The sequence below is a fragment of the Python bivittatus genome, unplaced genomic scaffold (assembly GCF_059951505.1).
Source record: "Python bivittatus isolate LINGU-HERP-01145 unplaced genomic scaffold, Pbiv_v1 ctg000480_np1212, whole genome shotgun sequence".
NCBI lineage: Eukaryota > Metazoa > Chordata > Lepidosauria > Squamata > Pythonidae > Python > Python bivittatus.
The window spans coordinates 106,628,772-106,649,545 of record NW_028277075.1 but is presented as its reverse complement, the minus strand read 5'-3'; the positions used below and the strand labels follow the sequence as shown (position 1 = coordinate 106,649,545).

The following is a 20,774-nucleotide window of genomic DNA, read 5'->3' as shown; positions in this document are numbered from 1 at the left end:
CTGCTTATCTCACAATAGCAACTCTCCAAATAAACATGAAAGAAACTTCCAAGCCTTCCTCCTATCTATCCTGTACACCAATTATAGTCACCTGCACATATACACCTCTCCAACTGGGGACTCCCCAAATTGATTTCTGAGTGCATGTGGGCAGACAGATGGCAAAAAAGGCATGTGAGTTTCCTCCTCTGTAAGGAAAGCAGGTAGATTTGTTCTATACTTCTTCTTGTACCATGCTCTTTAGTTGCCTAGGTGTTAAAGTGAAAACGTTTTGTCCTCTCTTTTTGCTGCTATCTCCATTTCATGTTACCTCCTGTTGATCTTAAAAAGCACTACAGGTTGCAAGCATTAGGTCACTGCAGGTCATTAAGCACTGCGGATGATAAAGCTCAAAGTTGAAGAGAGTGGGACCATGTACATGCAGCCCTGCCCTGCATCTCTTCAGCACTTTCTTCCACAACAAATTTCACCCCAAAAGTTCAATGGAAAAGAGTAATTGTCATTGCCTTCCAAAATGTTAGCAGGAGAAGAACCATCTTAACCTTGGGAGGAATTCTCTGACCCTGAGAATAAAAATGGATGTTTCTAAAATACTGCAAAACAAGGACAGATGGACATATTTGTGGTTTCAAATAAGCAATCAGCATTCTCCCCATTAAATCAAGATTATGTTAGAAAAATATCAAAGGCAATAGAAAAGCCTAGCCCTTTTTTTTTTTAATCCATTCAATTGTGTCTGATTCTTGGAGATTGCCTGGACAAGTCCCTGCAGTTTTCTTGGCAAGATTTTTCAGACGTGATTTGCCATTGCCTCCTACCTAGGGCTGAGAGACAGTAACTGGTCCAAGGTCACCCAGCTGGCTTTGTGCCTAGGCAGGACTAGAACTCATGGTCTCCTTGTTTCTAGCTTGATGCCTTAACCACTACACCAAACTGGCTCTCAGTCCTAATATACTCACTGATAAATGAGGTGCACAGAGTCAGTTTTCAAGATTCCATAACCCCTTTGCTCATTGCAATAAACCTGCCTACTCTGAATCCTTGAAAATCTCACTTCCTCCTGAGCTAGGGAACTGTAAAACAAGAATGCTTGTTTCTGACCACTCTCCCATAATATCCTGAGAAGAGAGATTCTCAGCTGAGGCAAAACACGTGGGCAGATTCTACCTGAATCAGAAGATCCCAAAGGTAACAAGGACCCAAGCCATAATGACCTTTATTAGTGATAACTAACACCTTGAATTGGGCCTAGAAGCCAAATTATAACCAGCAGAGCTCTCATAGTGTTAAAGCTACTGTATTCTGCTAGACTGGAGCTGAGTAGTCAGCAAGTGAGTAGCTGTATTTTGTACCAGCTGTTGCTTCCAAATCATCTTCGTAGGCCACCTCATGTAGAGCAAATGGCAGTGATCCAGATACGAGATTACAGTATAAAGGCATAGGTAACTGTTGTCAGAACCTCCTAATTCAGAATAGGTCACAACTGGTGCACCAGTCAAATATGGCAAAGGTTTTCCTGGCCATGACTTCCTCCTAGTATTTGAACAGGAACTGTGAGTTCAGGGTGATCCATGAATTGTCAATCTGCTCTTTCAGGGGTAATGGCACTCCACCAAGAGTTACAGATGGAGCAATTCTGGAAGCAGAAGGCACCTAAACAAGCATCACTTCCATTTTGCTGGAATTCATCCTAAACTTGATCTGTCCCATCCAGTCCCTAACAACCTCTCCATGTCAGGACTTGTATCATATCACCTGCTCAGCCCAGGGTAGACAATATACAGTTTGGTATCTCTGAATTCTGTTGGTACCTCATCCAGAACTAATGGATGACCTCTCCCAGAGGTTCTGTGTAGACATTAAAGAGGATGAAGGAAAGGGCCGAAATCATATTGGAGTGCCCAAGGGCCTGACCTCTCCTCCCAGAAACACCAATTAGAACTTACATAGGGCAGGAAGGAGAAAGGTATGTAAGAGGGTTTGAATAGTATTTCTATACAGATAGCTGTTTCTTGAAACACATTCCTGAAATTATTTGATTATAGCTTCCTACTTCTTTAATAAATATTATGTATCAGAAGTTCTTTAAATATGTATGCTTAAATGGTTCAGTCCTGCCTGTGGGATGAAACCTGACGGATCTTGAAGTAGGGATACACAATTGCCTCTTTCAACGCTAATGACATCAACCTAGCCGATCTCTTCACTACAGATTGAACCAGTTCAAAGGGACAAGAATCAAGCCTACAGTTGATGGAATTCATCTCACAGAGAACTCCGCTCACTTCATCAAGTTCATAGGACGAATCTACAACTCACACCATCTGAAAGATGCACACTGAAGACTTCACACGGCATGCTGCTAGCTGTCTCTTTCAGATCCTGAGAAACATCACTAAATAAGGCTCACACCAGAAGGAACTCCACATGGTTTCATCAGGTCCCTGCATCATCTGAACTCCAGTGAGATTCATCCACCAACTCTCTCAAGGGCTCAGCCTTCATTAATGCTATTGCCATGGTCCACCAACCTTCAAGATGGCAAATAATAAAGTTGCTGATCCCAGTCTCTGACCCAACTGAGTCAAACAGGGTGAACTTTATCTGAGATCACACAAACTAATAGCAGTTACATATACAGCATGAAGGTGATACTCTTGCTAGCAGTAGACCACATAGCACAGATTTATTTATTTATTTATTTATTTATTTTATATAGCCGCCCATCTCACACAAAGTGATCAGAAGAAGAGTATTTTTCCCCAATCAACATCTCATTGTTCACTACTGTTTTTTGTGAAGATTCCTGTAGGGAAGCTAGACTTCACATGTGTGGTTAATTGCATGGCCTTAAAAATAAAAGCATATGGAATGATGGAAGTAACGTCAGATACAAATGTTGATATACATGCACTATTTCTTTAAGTTTATGTTAATGCAACCAGTTGCATTAATACATGTTGGTTTGCTGCTTAGGTATGTGAGTAGTATGACTGTACTCTGTGCATGTTTTTGATTCCTGTTGAGGCTAAAATTCAGGATGCATATATATATGCAGTGTGTGTCTTCATCATCAAAGGCACTCTGAATGCTCCAAAATCAACAGGACAAAAGCATGTGCACAGCTAAATTCAGCAAGCCATCATCAATGTAGTTTCATTCTTTTTTTTCCTAAAAAGTTCTATGTTAATGGCTTTAGTTTAACTCACTCTTTTTATATTTTTAACTTTGAAATGGAAACAATGATTAGTGGTTCTTCAAAGTTTCTGACTCTAGCACTATTCATTCATCCTCTTACACTCTGTGCATTACATTCTCTGTGCCCTTTTATTTATGGAGGCTTCAAAGTGCAAAGTTCTCTACCACTCGTCCTGCTAAGCTTAGATGGATATGTTCAAACTGTTCATCTTTTTGTGCATTTTGAAGCAGCCCACGATGAATTTTGCTGCAAAAGTATATTTCAATTTGTTGGTTTGAACTACCTGTTGTAGTTCTTCTGTCCCTTTAGCACCTGAAGTACAAAAAGAAGAATTAGTTTGTAAGGATGTGCTCAGAACTTATGATTACTCATTTGTTCTGAATGCTATTAAGTACTGTCATGTAAGTGTAATTTACATTTAGGATGTGAATAATAGCAGCTAGGTACAGTCCATGTTCTTGACTGTCTACAAAGTTAGGCATAAGAGTAAACAACATAGATTTCAAAGAGGTTTATTTTTAAACATTTTTAATGGAATGGCTGGAATTAATTTAGTATTTTCTGGCAGGATGTCCTCCAGGCTTGGAGGAGATAATTGATTGAAAATGTGTGTCTTGTAAGAGAAATCAAAAATACAGAGCCAACAATCATACCTCATATTTCTTTTAATTCAAATACCTATATCTCCAGAGCAAATGTTGCTCTAAGCTCAGGGAATGCTAGGGCTTAGACTACCATATTTAGGCTGCAAAACTCTGCACAACTACTAGTTGACAGCAAAGAGTTGAGTTTACTGCATTTCTTTACTGCCCTTTAATGGTAATCCAAATTTTGCAACTCAAGAGGCTTGTTCTGAATTCCACTCTTTCACATTGCCAAAATGTCTGAAATTGTTTCAGGTGTTGTTTTGGTCAAATCCAGAACAATCAAAACATTCCAGGGTTTTGTTTCAGGCAAGCAGAACTTTTGGAATGCAATGTTTTGAGTTTGAAATAAAACTTATTTTATGTTTCGTGTATGTTCTTATTCCAGATATAAAGAGCAAATAAAGAACTTATTGGTATGGATAATCTCAGTTGTAAACTAGTATGCAATATCTTTGGAATGCGCTAAAATCTTATTTTCATGTAAATAATTACTCAAATATGTCATCTTCCTCTAATCCCCTCCATTACCCCCATCCCCCACAAAAGAAAAGGATTGGTTCTTCATCTTTGCAACACCATCTCTTCATTATTTACATGCTTACTCAGGAGCGCTTCCAATCAGTAGAGTGGAATAACCAGCTATATTTCCAAAATGTAAAAAAAACTGGTAAGTTCCATTAGAAAGAGCTTGCTGAACACATTCCCAGTTAATTGTATTCAACAATCATTAACTCTCATAAATATCAGAAGAGCAGTAAGTCTGTTTCTTGAAAGAGATAAAGATAATTTCATTGCCACTTTCATTTTCCTGATTCAATACTCTTCCATTCAAAGAGTTCCCCTGAACAGAAAAACCTATAACTATTATCACTGTATATGTCATTACCAATCATACATAGACCACTAGCTCACTCCACATTGGCTTTTTGACCAAAACTTTGAAAAAAGAGTTTTGTACTATGGGGAATGAGAAAAAATGCAATATGGCAATATGTGTGTGTGTGTGTGCTCATTAATTGTGTGTCAAGTCTTTTTCCAAACAGAAAATATTTTCCAACACTTAGGAATCTTGGTTTGTTCCAAAGTGCTAAACTCCAGAAGAAAATATTTACTCATTCATCATGATGCTATATCTTCAGATTCAGGATTCTTCAGATATTGTATTCAGGTAATGACATACAATGCAGGAAACATCCCTGTTACATTAACTGGATTCACATAATACATAATCATAAACTATTGTTTACAATCTCAATGACTGGGTTCATACAATATTCAAAACTATATGCAAACCACTTTATGATTTATAATGATATGTGAGGTTACTACTATATTACCACTAAATTATAAGATGTAATGATATTTTAAATATAAACTTGTCTATTGGCAAGTGCAAGTGTTTGCTCATGAAAATAAAAATGACTAGGTCCCACAGATGTCTTTGTTTTCTCTCCTCACATTCACACTAATAACAATGGGCAGTGTCTATCACACTGAGCAGTCAACACTTGAGACTTGTTTACATACTGGCATACTTCAGAGTTCATGTATCAAACTACTGAAATGGAGGCAGAGGATAGGATGACTCTATCACATGCTTTCTCTATGACAGGAAAGTTTGGCAGCACTCAATCATCTCATCCTGCCAAAAAAGTACTGAACTGAAAATACGCCCTCATAGCAACTTTACATCTACTCATTATGCCAGCTTCACTAGCAGCAGCTGCTCTTACCCAATGCTCTACCAAACTTTTGAGTACATTATTTACTTTCAAAAAGACAATGGTGTGTCCCATGTGTCATCTCTTTCATTACGGTTCTCAGCATCATTTTGTTAGTCAGCTCTTCTCTCAAGCTACTCCTCTTGTCTCCAACTCACTATTTTAACTGTTTACTCCATTCTTTCAGCTAGTCTATATTTTCTATCCCTTATTAAAGAAGGCCCTTCAACTTATCCCATTAGCTCTCTATTATTCTTTATGTTATATTAGTTGAACCATGTTTCAAAGTTTTTTCTCCCATCACTAGTATTCAAGTTCAGAAGTCAACATACATTTCAAAAGCTATGATACACACATACACCATTTTGTTTTGTAACAAAATAAAAGCATGTTGAAGAGGGAATTTGATTTGGTAATTTGTTTGGATATTATTTTGCCCCAGAATACAACCTGGACAGAAATCAGAAACAGGTCTTCAGTGCAACAGTCTGTACCCCATTTCTCCTATTGAGGACAGGAATTATTTTGTATGTGGGATTTCCCTATTTTTCAAATATCAGAAAGAAGCCCTAACATAGACCTTTTGTTGACAACTATACATATCCCTCTAGTAATATAAAAAGTCATGTGGAAGGGCTAAAGACCATAATTAATCTCTACCAGTGTTAACAGGATATGGGGCAATACTGTCATAAGCATATTTGGGAAAATGCAGAAAGCTATATGGAAACTTTCTACAACTTGCTGGCATATAGCTAGGAAGAGGAAAACTACTGAATGAATTCATATAACATATTTATCCCTACAATTAACCTCATCTTCTGGTTTTGTATATTATACTGAACCACTGGCATGGTGTTGTGAGCTTAGCCAATGTTTTTAACATCAGGAAAATCATAGAATAAAAATAAATATTGGCCTGGAAGATGAAAGAAGCAAACTTAACAGGATTAACTATATAGAGTCCTGCAACATTATTATTCTTCCAACTTAATGTAAAACACAAGTTTGAATTGGCTGGCAGAAATACCCATATCTAACTTTCACATCCAAGAATAGATATTTTCTCCTTTAAGAATAATTCAGGACTTCTTGCTGAAGTAAGGATTGTAACCTCACAAATAAATTTAACTTGTAGAGGTGCAGCTTGTAACAAATGTAAGTTTTGTGGCTTGTTAATAACAAACTTATTATGGCTTCTATGAACCAAAACCTGCTTCATCATACCCACAAAAGTTTATGCCACAATATATCAGAGATTCTATATGCACTTAGACAGCAGTACATATGATGCTTTAGAGTACAGAGGTTGTGCTGCACTCAAGGGAGTTATCCGAGTCAACACATATTACAAATGGCCACAAAACTACATTGTCTTGTTAACTATGAGGACGGATCATAAATGCAGACCCGATGAAGCTGAGTTACTGTATCCCCAATGAACTAATACGATGCCTCAGGCTAGGTGGCTACTTCTATGCAGAGCTACATCCACCTGTTCTCCCAGATCACAGCCCCGTCATGCACGATTATTTTTGCACGTGTACTTCCTTCAAAACCACTTGGGAGAAAGGGAAAGGAGAGAGCGGGTCATTCGTGGCTCTCCTAAACCCACACGCTTGCTGGTGCGCCCTCGGGATCCTCCCTTTCGCTAGCCATCAGGCTGCTTCTACTCGCGCCGGCGCCGCCACAAGCCGATACTCACCCGGCTTCCCGCATTACGTTGCCGTCGCCGCAGTCGCAGGCCCCCCCTGCCTGGCTGCGGAACATGTTGTAGTCGTGTCCGGCGTGCTCGCCCTGATGAAAGCACTCGGCGCAGAGGCTCATGCAAGGCGAGATCCCACAAGTCCGGCAGCGGTAGGCCACGAAGTTGGCCGTCCACACCAGGCCGCAGAGCGTGGCCGGGTCATAGGCCCTCACCGCCTGCACGAAGCTGTCCCACGGCTCGCCACCCGCCAGCAAACAACGGCACCACCCCAGCGCCTCGGACACCGCCTCGCCGCTGTCGCCGCCCGCCAGAGGACCCAGGACCCGCTCCAGAAGCGCCTGGAGCTCTCCGGCAGCCTCGTTCTCCTCGGCGGCCGCGGCCGCGGCGGCAGCGCTGAGGCTGAGGGCCGCTTTCAGGCGCGCCGCGGTGGCCCGCTTCTCCTGGGCGCCCCCTCCAGCTCCCGCACCCGCCATAAGGGCGACCCGGGACGTCCCTCCACAGAGGCAGCCGCTGCGGGCGGCGCAGCCCTCCGGCTCTTGCTGTGCTCCTTCCCTCACCTGCCTCCCTCTCGCCTCCCCTCCCCTCCCTTCCCTCCTAGCGGCGCCTCTCGCGATAGCCGGGAAAGTCAGCACCCCGGCCGCCTACTCTCCCTGGCCCTCCTCCGCCTTCTGCCACAGCGCTGAGCGCCCGCCCGCCTGCCGGCCGGCCTCCCTCCTTGCTCTGCCCTTTGAGGAGCCGCCTGCCCCCGGGTGAAGAGACGCCTCTGCGCCTGCTGCTTCCACGCCCCGTGCCCGCGCTGGCAAATACGCGAGATATCAGCCGCCCGTTTGTCTCGGGACAGGACCCTCATCCCAGCGGGTTGAAGGGCCACGTCGAACGGGCGCTTTCCGCGAAAGGCGTCAGTAAGGCTAAGAGCCGCAGAACCCGCGCGCTTGCTCAGGGGTAAGCTTGCCGCTGAGTCCGGCTTTCGTGCGCGCGGAAGGAGGCGCTGGAGTCGCGCCCCCCGTGCGCAGGACCTCGAGGGGCACGTTTTTAGGTAGGTGCCGGTGAGGCCGTTTCGCCGCACGCCATCGCTGGACAAGTTCTTTTGCCCACCTCCCTGAAAGGATCGTAATCGTGTTAAGTATTGATTATGGCTGGGTGAAACTTCATGATCGGTGGAAGGAGGAGGGGGTCTACCGAACAGAGCAAGGGCTGCTCAGAAGGCAAGACCAGAAGCTATTACGGATGTAGTACGGCACTTATCTAGTCTTCTTATAGAGTAAGCTGTTGCTAAATAGTCAAAGGGCGGGCACTCTAATATGAGAAGATCTTTCTGATCTGAAACTTTCTCCCAAACTACCTCCAGGCCAAAGGTACAAGTGGCATCAATTTCTAGTGAAGATAGAGGAAGCCGCCTACCGTATTACAGACTCACAGAGCAAGACTTTTGCAGACAAGTTCTGCTTTACGCTGCGCATAAAAACACAGACAACTGAGGAATGCGGAAATGCAAGATAAGCCTTAATGATGTGAACAGGAATAAATTGTATAATCTAAGGACAAATTGAAACAGCAACCATTAAAAATAAACAGTTGCTAAGGCGTTGATCTAAGTGGTCGCTAGGAGTCGAAAACGGCTTGATGGCACATAAGGCGTTAAACCCTTGAACAGCAGAGTTACCGAAGGTTATTTTAGATCAGTTTACGAGCATAATCCTAGGTAGGTAATCCACATTTAAATTAAATAATTTTTCAGGGATTGAAACGCACCGAACTAAGCAGAATCGACTTGCACCTATGCGACTCATGCAAAGTATTCACCCCTTTGATATACAGTACATTTATGTACAAGTAAAACCCACTGCGGGGAGTCGTGGGATTTATTTCTTTAAAAGTGCGTGAAAATCGAGGATAATAGCATTACATAACAATCCACAGAAACCGGATTTCTTGACTTTAAAACCAAACTCTTTCTCCCGGATAGATGTATCCAAATTGAGATCCCATCAGCTTCGGTTCTTCTCTGTTGCTCGGATTTCCAGAAGAGGGGGAAGAGAAAAGAGAACTCTGTGCTCTGTTTTCTGGATAGGATAGGAACTGAAGGGAAGGAACTTTGTTTCCTTTGTTTGGGGGATTGCTTAAGTTCCTGCACAAAGCGGAAGTAGGTGATCGTTGAGGAAAGGGCGGAGAAGTAAAAGTGTTTTTTTATCTTTCCAGGAGGTATAGCATAGACGTTGCGATTAATTGTATAAATAATTATTTGTATATTTATACAACCAGATAAAATAGTGAATAACTTAGTTTTTCTTCTGTATAAAGATGTTCTGCAAATTATCTCAGAGTAAACGGGGAAAAAATCTTGTAAGCAGGCAATGACAAACCGCCAATAAAATTACATTGGTTATGTCCATTTAAGACACTTGGAGTCTAGCTCGACTGGAAAGAGACTTGGATACAATAATGCTGCTGAGGATTAATTTTAGTTCATAAGTCTGGAATTGTACCTACCTCCTTCCCCCAGTTTTTTTCTATTAACGTCCATCTTGAAGAATAGAAGATCATTACTTTGGGACATTTTAAATGTCCCTAAATATTCTTTTTTTTTCTTCTTCTTCTTTTTACCATTCAATCATGTCTGATTCTTGGAGACTGCCTGGACAAGTCCTTACAGTTTTCTTGGCCAGGCTTTTCAGAAGTGGTTTGCCATGGGTTCCTTCCCAGGGCTGAGAGAAAGTGACTGGCCCAAGGTCACCCAGCTGGTTTTGTGCCTCAGGCGGGACTAGAACTCACCATCTCCCAGTTTCTAGCCTGATGCCTTAACCACTATACCAAATTGACTCTCAAATATTCTACTATACTGTATATAGTTCTTCCATTTCTATTTATTTTGGATTTGTAATATGTTTTCTTGTCATGTTTAAAGTTAAGCAATACTAAATTTTGAGCATAAAAATTAACAGGAAAAGTGTTTTTTTTAAAACTGGCTTGCTTCACATTTCAAAATATGGTTAGTATAGTTTTGGTTTAGCATGCTGTGTTAATCCAGCCATTATGGTTTGTGGACCATAGTTTATGGCTTAATGTAATGCAAATCCAGACAATTAGCCTGTTGTAATATGAACCAAGCCATTTGTTGGATAACATTTTTTCATGTATTTTGAGTTTTCTTGTATTTTGAGTTGTATATCTCAGATTTTTTTTAAAAAAGTATTTCTAATTGAGATTATACAAAGTGCAGTCAAACAGAATAGGAAACAAGCATTAATATTTGTATATATCTTTATTACCTTTGTGTAATTGGTTATAAATCTCAAATTCTAAGCATGAAGAAGTTAAAGTTTAAAGAACTTGAAAGTTGTTTGCAACAAGTTGATGTCTTTGAGAATCCAAAACTCCTGCTTGAACAATATCCAACACCGCCACATATTGCAGGTAAATTTCACTGTTCTCTCTGTCATGTATATAGTGTTGGTCTATGCTACACATTCCAATTCTAGAGTTGTCTTCATGAAATTGTAGGTTCTTGATGTAATATAATGCTGATTGTTTAATATACAGTAGATTGCTACTGTACATTTTCATAGGTGTCCTAGAAGAATAATGGAAGTTGAGAAATTTTTTCCTTAGCATTTTCCTGCAGGTGCAGGGTCTGCTTTTTCAAATCAACCAAGTGTTGATCTGTTGGTTGTGACAGGAATTCACTGACCGGCTTGTCAACTGAGCCTGACGTCGGGGGCTGAGAAAGAGTGACTGGCCCAAAGTTAGGCTGGCTTTCATGCCTAACACAGGACTAGAACTCAGAGTCTGGTTTCTAGCCTGGAGCCTTAACCACTAGATCAAACTGGCTGTCAAATTCCAGCTGGAAGTTGCGAATTTAATATCCCATTAAAAGTTTCTTAAGTGATAGTCTCCTGCATAATGAATGCCTAATAGGCTTATTTGTTAAGTTCTTGACTAGTTCCTCCCCTATACTTTACTCCTCTAAAAACCAGTTAATACTTGGATGAAAAATTATGTGTGAGCTCAGTGGAATAACAAACATTGTTTTTAATCTAGATGTCTGTATTTAAAAAGGAGTGCCTTTCCTTGTAAGTCTTGGCATTTCACTTATGTGAACCAGCTGAGTGTGTTTTTATTTGCCTTACAGACATAGCTTGCTTAGCCATCTTAGTGGGTGTTGCCCATTATAAAGTCTGCTGATCTATTAAAGATTTGTGGATGAATAAGATCTTTCTTGAATGGGGAAATAGATCAGATGACCTTTATTCATCCCAGTTTGTTTAGTACATTTTGTATTTGCTCTGAACCTGTTGCCTGTATGTTTTTGTCTTTATTCTCCAGCATGTATGCTTTATACAATTCATAATACATTTGATGATATTGAAAACAAGATTGTTGCAGATCTTGGATGTGGTTGTGGCATATTGAGCATTGGAAGTGCCATGTTGGGAGCAGGGTAGGAAATCTCATTTTCTTATTGCTTTATTAATATTAAACTAAATGAGGAACAATGAATACCAGAGGCCCTTCAAAACAAGGAATGTCACAACATGGAGCTAAATCATCTCAAAATAAATCCATCTATATAGTGCTGGTAGTTTTAGAAATTGCTTGTTATATGTTTTTAAGTAGTCTTGATGAAAGCTAATTAGGATCAGATTACTAGAAAATCCCTGGGCTGTAAATTAAAGGAGGAAGTATAAAAACAAAAACATCCTGGAATAAGCCAGAAAGGTAGTGACAAGCCACTACTATATTGCCACCAAGAAAAGCTACCTAGTTACAGCAGTCAGATGGGATCTTTGCTCTTTAATCAACTACTGTAAATACAGATATATTAGATACAGTTCTAATTAAAGATGCAGTGTACTTACTCATATTATTTTGAATAGAATGTGCATCTAAAACACCTTGTTATGCTACTGATAAATTAGCACTTAGTTTACACATGAGTAAGCTGCATCAGAGACTATATTGTAAGATACATACCCCATATTTTAAAGTTTTATATAAATAATATCTGCTACTGAAATAGCATCACATGTAAAATCAAAGATGGAATAGCATTGACTAATAGTTCAAGATTTATATAACTGTCATTTAGAAATCTAATAGTTCATTTTTCCTTTAACAGAAAAAATTATCAAAATCACAAGAGATCTAGTATTAAAATTAGCCTTAAGCATGGATGTTTAACAGTAGGAGTTGGTATGTTTTAAAAATATGGAAATATGTGCTACTATAATTCCTTTTAATTTTACTTTTCCCAGGTTATGTATAGGATTTGATATAGATGCCAGTGCCCTGGAAGTATTTAACAGGAATGCTGAAGAATTTGACCTCACAAATGTTGACATGGTTCAGTGCAATGTATGCTCTTTGCCTGACAAAATGCCCAAAACATTTGATACAGTTATTATGAATCCTCCCTTTGGAACTAAGCATAATAAAGGTTAGTCGTTTTTTCCTAGCATGGGAATGAACCTCCTTGAAGAAGCCACTGTCTAATTTTATTTTACAGCATTTCTATACTGCCACAATGAACCAATACTTCTCAGACCCTTCCTTTTCTTACCATCTCTTAGCTGCCACTGATGTCTTTCACTTCAGACACAACATAAAGAAACTGGTCCCCCCCCCCAAAAAAAAATCTTCCCAACAGTTTCTTTTCCCTACTCCAAGGGCAGCTAAGCTGATAGCAGCTGAGGAAGGTAGGGAAAGGTAGACACAGATGTCAGGGAAGGTGGATGGGCAGGCTGGCTGAATATGGTGCTCATGAACCAGCAACACCTAATTTGGCTTAAATGCTACATATCCAACTGATCCCTATGTCAGCCTCACCCAATCTCCTCCAAGCCTTTCATTCCCTATCTTTTCTTAGCCACTGCCACCAATGTTCTTGGCATTTTCCAGTCTCCTTGCCAACTATCTACCCAGAACTCAGGTGTTTTGGTTCATGGACAATTTGAAACTAGCCGTTCTGTGCAAAGAACGTTTTGCCCATTCCTGCCAAGTAACCATGTGTCTCTACCATATATTCCAGTACTGCATTACCTTTGTAGTTAAAGTTTTTTTGTGCCTACCTTAAAACCTTTGGCCTGTATTTTTTAAGTTGTATGGTTCATAGTAAGCAAGGATAATTTAATATAGTTCTTACCTCTATAAATTGTTTTTTTTTAGCCAGTATGCCACCAGTCTTCTTCAAGTTCCATAAATTCAATTCCTTCATGTCCCTATTTTATATCTGCCTTAAAACAAGTATAACATAGAAATAGCTTACATTTTATAGTTATATTTCTACCATTAGTGTAACAGATCAGTTGATTTTCTTAAATTATATTACATGATAATATTCAACTCAATATCCATGATTTTTCAAATCTTGTAATTGCAAGACATTTCCCATATAAGAATATGATTTTATTGGAACTTTCATTGAACAAAATTGAACAGAAGTATCTGTTTCCCAGTCTGGTCTCAGCCACAAATTTTAGGGACGTGCGTTCCATTCTATATTTTAAGGCAAAAGCTTTTGATACTTTAGGGTATACTAAACAATTCTTTAAACAATTATGTATCTATTATTGATAAAAACATTTATTGGTGAGATTAAATCAAAAATATCTGACAATAAATCAATCTTTCAACTCTGATGTTAGAAATTTAATTCAATATAAGAAATAGCTGAAGCAATATATCTAAACAAAGATTGTTACATAACACAAACAGATGAATTGTTTAAACTGATTAAACATTAAAACATTACACTAATCAGGAATGTTTAAAAATAAAATTTGATTTGCTGTGTATTGAGAATAGGTGAGGAACTGAATATTTAATAGTATTCAAATCAACTAGGCACTCAGTAGTGAAATTATAAGAATGTGTACTCTCTAAACTAGATAATATATAGTATTAGTAATTACCAAGTTTTTCTTAACACCAACAAGACAATTTCTTTTCAGTATTGTGATACTGCTCAAGGCTGCTAAGAGATATTAGGAATTCAGGAGAGATCATATTAATAACCGTAAGTGTGACTGAATAAAAGAGGCTTAAAGCTGTAACACTTTTTATTTTCATAGGGATGGATATGGCTTTTCTCAAAACAGCGCTGCAGATGGCAAAAATAGCTGTATATTCCTTACACAAAACATCAACTCGACAAGTATGTCTCTAGCAAATTTGTGCTTATACACATTTTTATATGAAACAATAAGATTAGAAATCTTGGGTGTTCTAGAATCATGAAGATCACAACTATGGAACATAATGTCTGAAATCAGATATCCTGGAATAGCCTAAAACATTTTATCAACATAGCATGTTCCAGATGTGTTAGAATTCAACTTCTATAATACTAGCCAGTTTGCAAAATCTAAGTTTAGCTTTTTTTTCATTTATTTTTAACAAAAAAAAAAATCTTATTGTGAAAATGTGTTGAGGGAGGCCATCATTGCCATCTGTGAAAATATATATAGATTTACCAAAATCAAGAGAACCCCTAATATCTTGCATTTCTTCCATGCTCAGCATATTCAGAAAAAAGCAGATGAATGGAAAATAGAAATGGAAGTTTTAGCAGGTAAGAACAAGTTGTTACTGTTAAATTTAAAGGCACATAGAGTTCCGCTATTTAAATATAAGGCTGTATTTATATAAGATGCTGAATGGTACTTTTATAGAAGCTGTCCTAAATAGTATGATAAGCCTCGTTCTATTTACTTTTAATCATTTTATACTGATAGTGCTTCACAGCAGTTGTCTCCCTTGAGCTTTTTAAAATGTGCAAATCCAAAACTATTGTGAAAATAATTTTGTAATGGTATCTTAATTAAATATGCTAGAAATATAGGCAGTATTTGCATTATAGAAGTTGATCTAATTGAACTGTTGTTACTCAGACACAAGATAGTTTTATGTGATCATAAACATGTCCAAAAACCCAGGATCAGATATTCAGATCACACATATGTGTATTAACTCTAAGACTCCTTTATTTCATCATTTCTCAAATATATTTGTGACTTTCCATACATTACTTACAGCTTAAATTCTTTTTAATTCACTAATTTTTAGAGCTGAAATATGACCTACCAGCATCATATAAATTCCACAAGAAAAAATCAGTAAGTATTAAACCACTTTCAATTCAGAGTAAACCTATGAATTTGTAGCTAAATAACTGAGCTGTATATTAATGATGGCAGACAAAAATGTTTGTTTGAGCTGGGCCTATACATGCATATAACCTGGTATCGAAAACAAAATTCAAGATTTAAACAAAAGGGAACAGAAACTTGAAGTATGGCATTTAATGGTAATGTTTAATTTCTAGAGCCATAGGAATCCCTTAGCCTAGTCTACAGCATGGGACCTATCTTCCATTTTACTATATATACCAACCCATCATTCTCTTACTTTTCAAATGGGTCCTGATGCAATCAGATGTGTGGCTCCCAATCTTTCAGTGAAAGGTTGATATGTTGTATGATAGACAAGGAAGACCTACAATTGAGAATCCCTACTCACAAAAGGAGATCAAAGCTACTGTGCTGTTTAATCTGAGAGGAAGATAAAAACAGCTATACTAACACTGTAAAAGAAATACAGTGGGTGGGGGTGAGGTGGGGTACGTAATGACAAATGCTAGGAGGATCATGCAGATTTTCCTGCTTGTAAAATCACTGCCTATCCATATAGGTAGCAGAATTATTAGAATACAGTATCCTGTTTAATTTACATAGGCGTCCACCCTTGAAATAAAATGGCATTACTGATTTAAGCTAGATTGTACTGAACTAGTTCACATAAATAGAAATCTAAAATTCTGTGTTTAGTCCTGTGCATTTTGGACTTAAAAATAAAACGGTGTTTTGGAGTGTGCAGGAGCACACATTTAGCACTAAATGTCTAAAACTCCTTAAACCAAACACAACAAGACAGGAAGGATCATCCTATATCTGTTTTGGCTTAACTTGTTTTTTGCCCAACATAACTAGAGTGGTTGGGGAGAAGAAGAGGTAAAAACAGGAATGATATGGATCAAACCATTTGATTAAGGCAAGTCCAACCCACAAGTTCAAGAAGTAGTAGATCACAACAATTATAATACAGTAAACTCTCAACTTAGCAGACTTATTTGGGGAGGGAGCGCATGTTAAAACAGAATATTAAAATTAAATGAGATTTTTCTCATGTACAGGAGGATAGAGTTGACATACAACTTTTGTCCATAATACATTACAATACTACCTTTTGGGGTATCTCTAAAATAGAAATTATTATGGGCAGGGTGTATTCATGATGGGCTTTACTACACCAGTTCCACTGTTCCTTCATCACATAATGTAATCCATATTGGATTTTGCTATATGAAGAGCAGCCTCTGAAGAAGCTAAGTTTAGACATCTTTGCATTCTCAAACATGCAGAGTTTGAGAATTTACTAAAACCAAAAACAACTTTTGTCCATTGGAACAGACACCTTCTGTCATTGTGATACAAAAGAACACAGGTTACATTTTGAGAAAATTCTAAGGCAGCATTGAAGACAAAAACAAAATCTGAATTAGGTGCTCGTGGTAACTCTACATAGTTGCTTTATTTCATTTATAGATATTTTTTTCTTCCATTAAACTAAAGGCAGCAATACAGTTGGATACATCTGTAACTGAACACAAAGATTCACAGAATTTTACCACACAAGATACTGATACTTATTTGGTATACACTACTCAGTAAAAGTTTTGTACATAGTAGATACTAGGATAGTTCAGTTTCTTCAGCCTTTTCTTTCAGCCTTATAGGCTCAATCATCAGTTATTTTAAAAACTGCATGTTAAATCAGCCACTATTCCAGAAAAGAATCTCAAAATGTAATTTTCTTCTTTGTCTTACAGGTAGACATCGAAGTAGATTTTATCAGATTCTCTTGTGAAAAAAAAAATGATGGATGGAGGAATGACTTAAAACTTCATTAAAAATAATAAAAATACCATTAAATGCTTTTTGAAGTATTACTACTGAACTCCAGCACCATTTTCTGTTTTTAGCTGTTTGGCAGCAGGTTCTTCTTGCTCCCCTTCTTCAAGTGGTCTTTTCTTGGGACTTGCTGACCCTGTAAAATTGACATTTCAGTCAGGTGGACCACAACAATCACATTCAGAATTATGGTAATAAACCAAGTAATATCAAACTTCTATAGCGTCCTTTACTTTGGTCTCTTTCCCAGAATAGCTTACAAAACCTAATTAGCTAGATTAACACATCTGAGAGAACCGTTAAGGAATGTCTGCAATTATTACATAGCCACTCCTATTCGATCTCATGCTATTCAAGGTGAATCTAAAACTCAGGTTAGATTTCCATTCATGCAGGATGTATAGTCTCCAAAGAGAATATTGCAAACCTGAAGTAATGTTTCTGAATGCTACAAACAGCCTTTAACTTGCAAGTTTCCAACAGCCTGCACAATTCTGTTTTGGGGAGCAGAGTTCAAAAATACAAACACCTAACAAAGATTAACACAGAAGCTCTGACAATAACTTAACAGAAATTTTTCAGGGCACCCTAGCCTGTACACTTTGGAAACTTGTTCCACAAAGATAAGTCACCTGTGGTATTTGTATCTTCACCCTCCTCTTCATCTTCACTTTCAAATTTTGTTTTCTTGCCTTGGAATTTCACTTTTTTGTCTTGTGTGCCTTGTGCTCCCTTGCCACCTTTACCTTTGCCTTTGCGACCTAGCAAAAAGAGTATGTACATATTAGATCATCACAGTTTTAGGAATTCATTTCTGGGTATCTCAGATTAAGAGGGAAGGCTTTCATATAAAATAGCTCTTCCCAATTTGGTGCCATATGTATAACTACCATTTCTGTAACTCCCAGCCAACATGGCCAGAATCTATGTTTGCTGAATTTGAGGAGTAGAATGTTAGTCCATCTTATGCCAGAAGGAGTGTTCATGCTGTTCCATGGAAGCAGGTTTTAGTTATTTCTTTTCCAGTCATACATGAAGAAAAAAGGAACATTAATGCTTTCTATGAACTTTCCTTCTGATTTGGTGTATGGAGATAACCTAGATAGGTTGATTCTCACTTGTTCAGGACTTTCCTTTTGTGCATTATCTATTATGCATGGAAGCTCCTCCCCAGTTTACTATGCCTGGCTCTTCCAATAACCAGTTCATTTGTTGATTTAACTATTGAGATAGCTGCTGCTCTGATAGCAGTACAGATATTAAGAGAATATTAAACATGTTTTTCTATGTTATGGCAACAAAGACCATGTACTATCTGACATATTGATAGTGGACACTTTTCCTCCAGGAGTTGTGATGTGTATTTCTAATTGCTCCAGACAGTGAAATGTAGGGCTCTATTAGCAAGATACTTGGATTATCAATGAAGAATAAGAACTAATTTTACAATGAAGGAGAGTCTGCTCTAATGATAATTTATACCTTACACATGATAGTCTACCTCCAAAATGGCTTTAAAAGAAATCATTTGTAAGAAGGAGAGGATTCAGAAAACTAAATAATACAGTAATGTACCTTAGAGGAATGGAGGAAAGCCGAGAGGGCAGAAGAAAGGGTGAGTGTCTGCTTCTTTTAAAAAAAGTATTTGGCTTAGGTTTTTAGCATAGGCCAAAGCTCAGAACTCTGGGTACTTTTGATGCCTTCCATCCTCTGATTAGCCTTTCTGACAGAAAGCTTCCCAGAAGCTTCATAGATCTAGATAGGACTGCACCTTGCAGGTAAGGACATTTGCTAGTAAAGTTTTAAGAAAATTCTAGAGAAAAGATTAGCCTTTGCATCAGCAAGACTATTTTGACACAAAGGAACTGTGGCTTCATCATTACCAGGTAGATGATTTTTGAGATCTAGTATCACCTGAACTAGTATAGGGCTATTAAGATTACTGATGGTTAAGTCAGTAAGATTTACTTTATTCCCTAAAAAATAATGGCTGGGAGGAGGCAGTAATATAGCAGTTTATTGGACACGATGATGTGAACATGCCCATGGCTTGTTTTCCCTTTTTTGCAACAATTAAAATAATCCTGAGATTTATAGAAGAGGTCTGATAGGAAAACTCACTTTCTGGGTGATGTGTGAATACACTACAAGAGAAGTTAAATTTCAATCAAACATGTTTGATTGCTGTCATGGACTGGTATCAACCTTTGGTATCAGCCTTTGAAGAAATCAGAAAAAGAAAAGTGATCATGGTCACATTCTAGTATGAAAAGATCCTGAGGCCTAGATGTGAATTACAACTGTTCCAAGAAGATCTTTGTTGGCTCAACTGAAGAATACGCCTGGATCAACAAAGTATCTGGAAATGGATATATAAGAACCTTGAAAGATGAAAACGTACAAATTGAGAAAATCCAAATTCACAAACCCAAAATAGATGTCTCCGTAATGGAAAAACTTTTGTTGGTAAAGAAACCTGACCAATCTGCAGTGGTTGGAGAATACATGAAAAGGCAGATATGCTTCACCAATGCAGAAATAATGACAAGCCACAAATCCATTTTTCTCCCTTAGAGTACCACAAAGAATCATGTCTGGACTAGGCGGTTGTGTTTTTCTGTTTAAAAAAAACCAAAAACTTGAATTCACTGCCCTAATCCAGTTTGTGAAAGGAATTTTGTAATTGTTTCCTGTATAAGGACACTACCAAGAATTTGAAGTTCTACATTGAAGCTTCCATGGAAAGAATGAAAGAGCACTGGTAATAGAGAACAGACTGAATCTTGTAGGACCTTAATTAGAAACAGCCATAGAGCAATTCAGTAATATCTCAACCATAGCAACTTTGGCCAACAAAGATGAAAAGGTAGAGGAAAAGTTTTCCCAGTTTGCTATCTAAGGCTCCTTTACAATCTAGTAGCACATCCTTAAAAGCAGCTCAGAAAAGGTTTAATCCTTAGCAGGAAACGGAGGCCACAATGGATCAAGGAATAGTCACCACATCCTTATTTAAACTAGCAGAAGCAGCTATTAACTACACTGGCAGCAAATCAGTCTATTGTGTTCAGAGGATTGAATCAAAAGAAAAGCTCAGCTGAAACAGCTATTTTATGAGAATGCTTGTTCTCTTTATCCAGCAGCTGAACAGTATTCTTGGTGATAATTCCTATTTAATTAAATAATGCAAGATACTAAGTAAGTACTTCAACTAGGTACTCTATAGAACTCTCCCTGGTGGAGCTTCCTTTATGCTGGAAGAATTAAGGTACTAATGTCATCATGTCTCCTGATTTTGATGTGTTACATTTTGCATCTTCATAAATTGGCACAGCAGAATCTTTCTTATTGGTACTATGGGAAGTACAGAAAAGGAAGAAAAATCCAATAGTCTCTTTTAAAAAACAGAAACAATATAAGGTTCTGAAAAGGGCAGAAAAAAGGTGCTAGGAGAGTATACTGAGAAAAAGTGGCCTGACAAAGAAAAATTCTAATAGGAGCAAAAAGACCTTTTAGCTGTACTGAGCAAAGATAGGG

At 38.2% G+C, this 20,774-nt stretch overlaps 3 protein-coding genes across 13 annotated transcripts in view; 1 reads left to right on the top strand and 2 right to left on the bottom strand.

Annotated features, from left to right (window-relative positions):
• Positions 1-7,860, bottom strand: part of UBR3 (ubiquitin protein ligase E3 component n-recognin 3) — a 114,201-nt gene extending 106,341 nt beyond the window's left edge. For 2 of the 4 annotated variants that reach the window (XM_088146714.1, XM_088146715.1), the window contains exon 1: positions 7,273-7,860. In XM_088146714.1, the coding sequence (XP_088002840.1) occupies positions 7,273-7,748 (476 nt within the window). In that variant the 5' untranslated portion in view covers positions 7,749-7,860. The remainder of the gene's footprint in view (positions 1-7,272) is intronic. The other 2 variants (XM_088146716.1, XM_088146717.1) reach the window with 1 other exon arrangement.
• A 64-nt stretch (positions 7,861-7,924) lies between these two features.
• METTL5 (methyltransferase 5, N6-adenosine) lies at positions 7,925-17,297 on the top strand. 7 transcript variants are annotated; one of them, XM_025172809.2, is made up of 8 exons: positions 7,925-8,217; positions 10,580-10,689; positions 11,599-11,713; positions 12,528-12,709; positions 14,343-14,425; positions 14,791-14,842; positions 15,337-15,386; positions 17,159-17,297. In XM_025172809.2, exons 2-8 carry the CDS (start codon positions 10,581-10,583, stop codon positions 17,237-17,239), a joined length of 672 nt encoding a protein of 223 aa, XP_025028577.1. In that variant the 5' UTR covers positions 7,925-8,217; position 10,580; the 3' UTR covers positions 17,240-17,297. The 7 variants fall into 7 exon arrangements, with proteins under 7 accessions (XP_025028577.1, XP_088002847.1, XP_025028576.1 ...); XM_088146721.1 differs by having other exon boundaries at positions 7,960-8,217; positions 8,624-10,689; XM_025172808.2 differs by having other exon boundaries at positions 7,960-8,311.
• SSB (small RNA binding exonuclease protection factor La) overlaps positions 17,185-20,774 on the bottom strand; it is a 20,419-nt gene continuing 16,829 nt past the window's right edge. For both annotated transcript variants that reach the window (XM_007437611.4, XM_007437609.4), the window contains exons 11-12: positions 17,873-18,001; positions 17,185-17,376 (exon numbers count right to left, since the gene is read on the bottom strand). In XM_007437611.4, the coding sequence (XP_007437673.2) occupies positions 17,279-17,376; positions 17,873-18,001 (227 nt within the window). In that variant the 3' untranslated portion in view covers positions 17,185-17,278. The remainder of the gene's footprint in view (positions 17,377-17,872; positions 18,002-20,774) is intronic.

Excerpts from the sequence above, each read along its gene's own strand:
- METTL5 (XM_025172809.2), top strand. The coding sequence starts at position 10,581 with ATGAAGAAGTTAAAGTTTAAAGAACTTGAAAGTTGTTTGCAACAAGTT. Across the intron at positions 12,710-14,342 it reads TGGAACTAAGCATAATAAAG|GGATGGATATGGCTTTTCTC; the intron begins GTTAGTCGTTTT and ends TTATTTTCATAG. Across the intron at positions 15,387-17,158 it reads AATTCCACAAGAAAAAATCA|GTAGACATCGAAGTAGATTT; the intron begins GTAAGTATTAAA and ends TTTGTCTTACAG.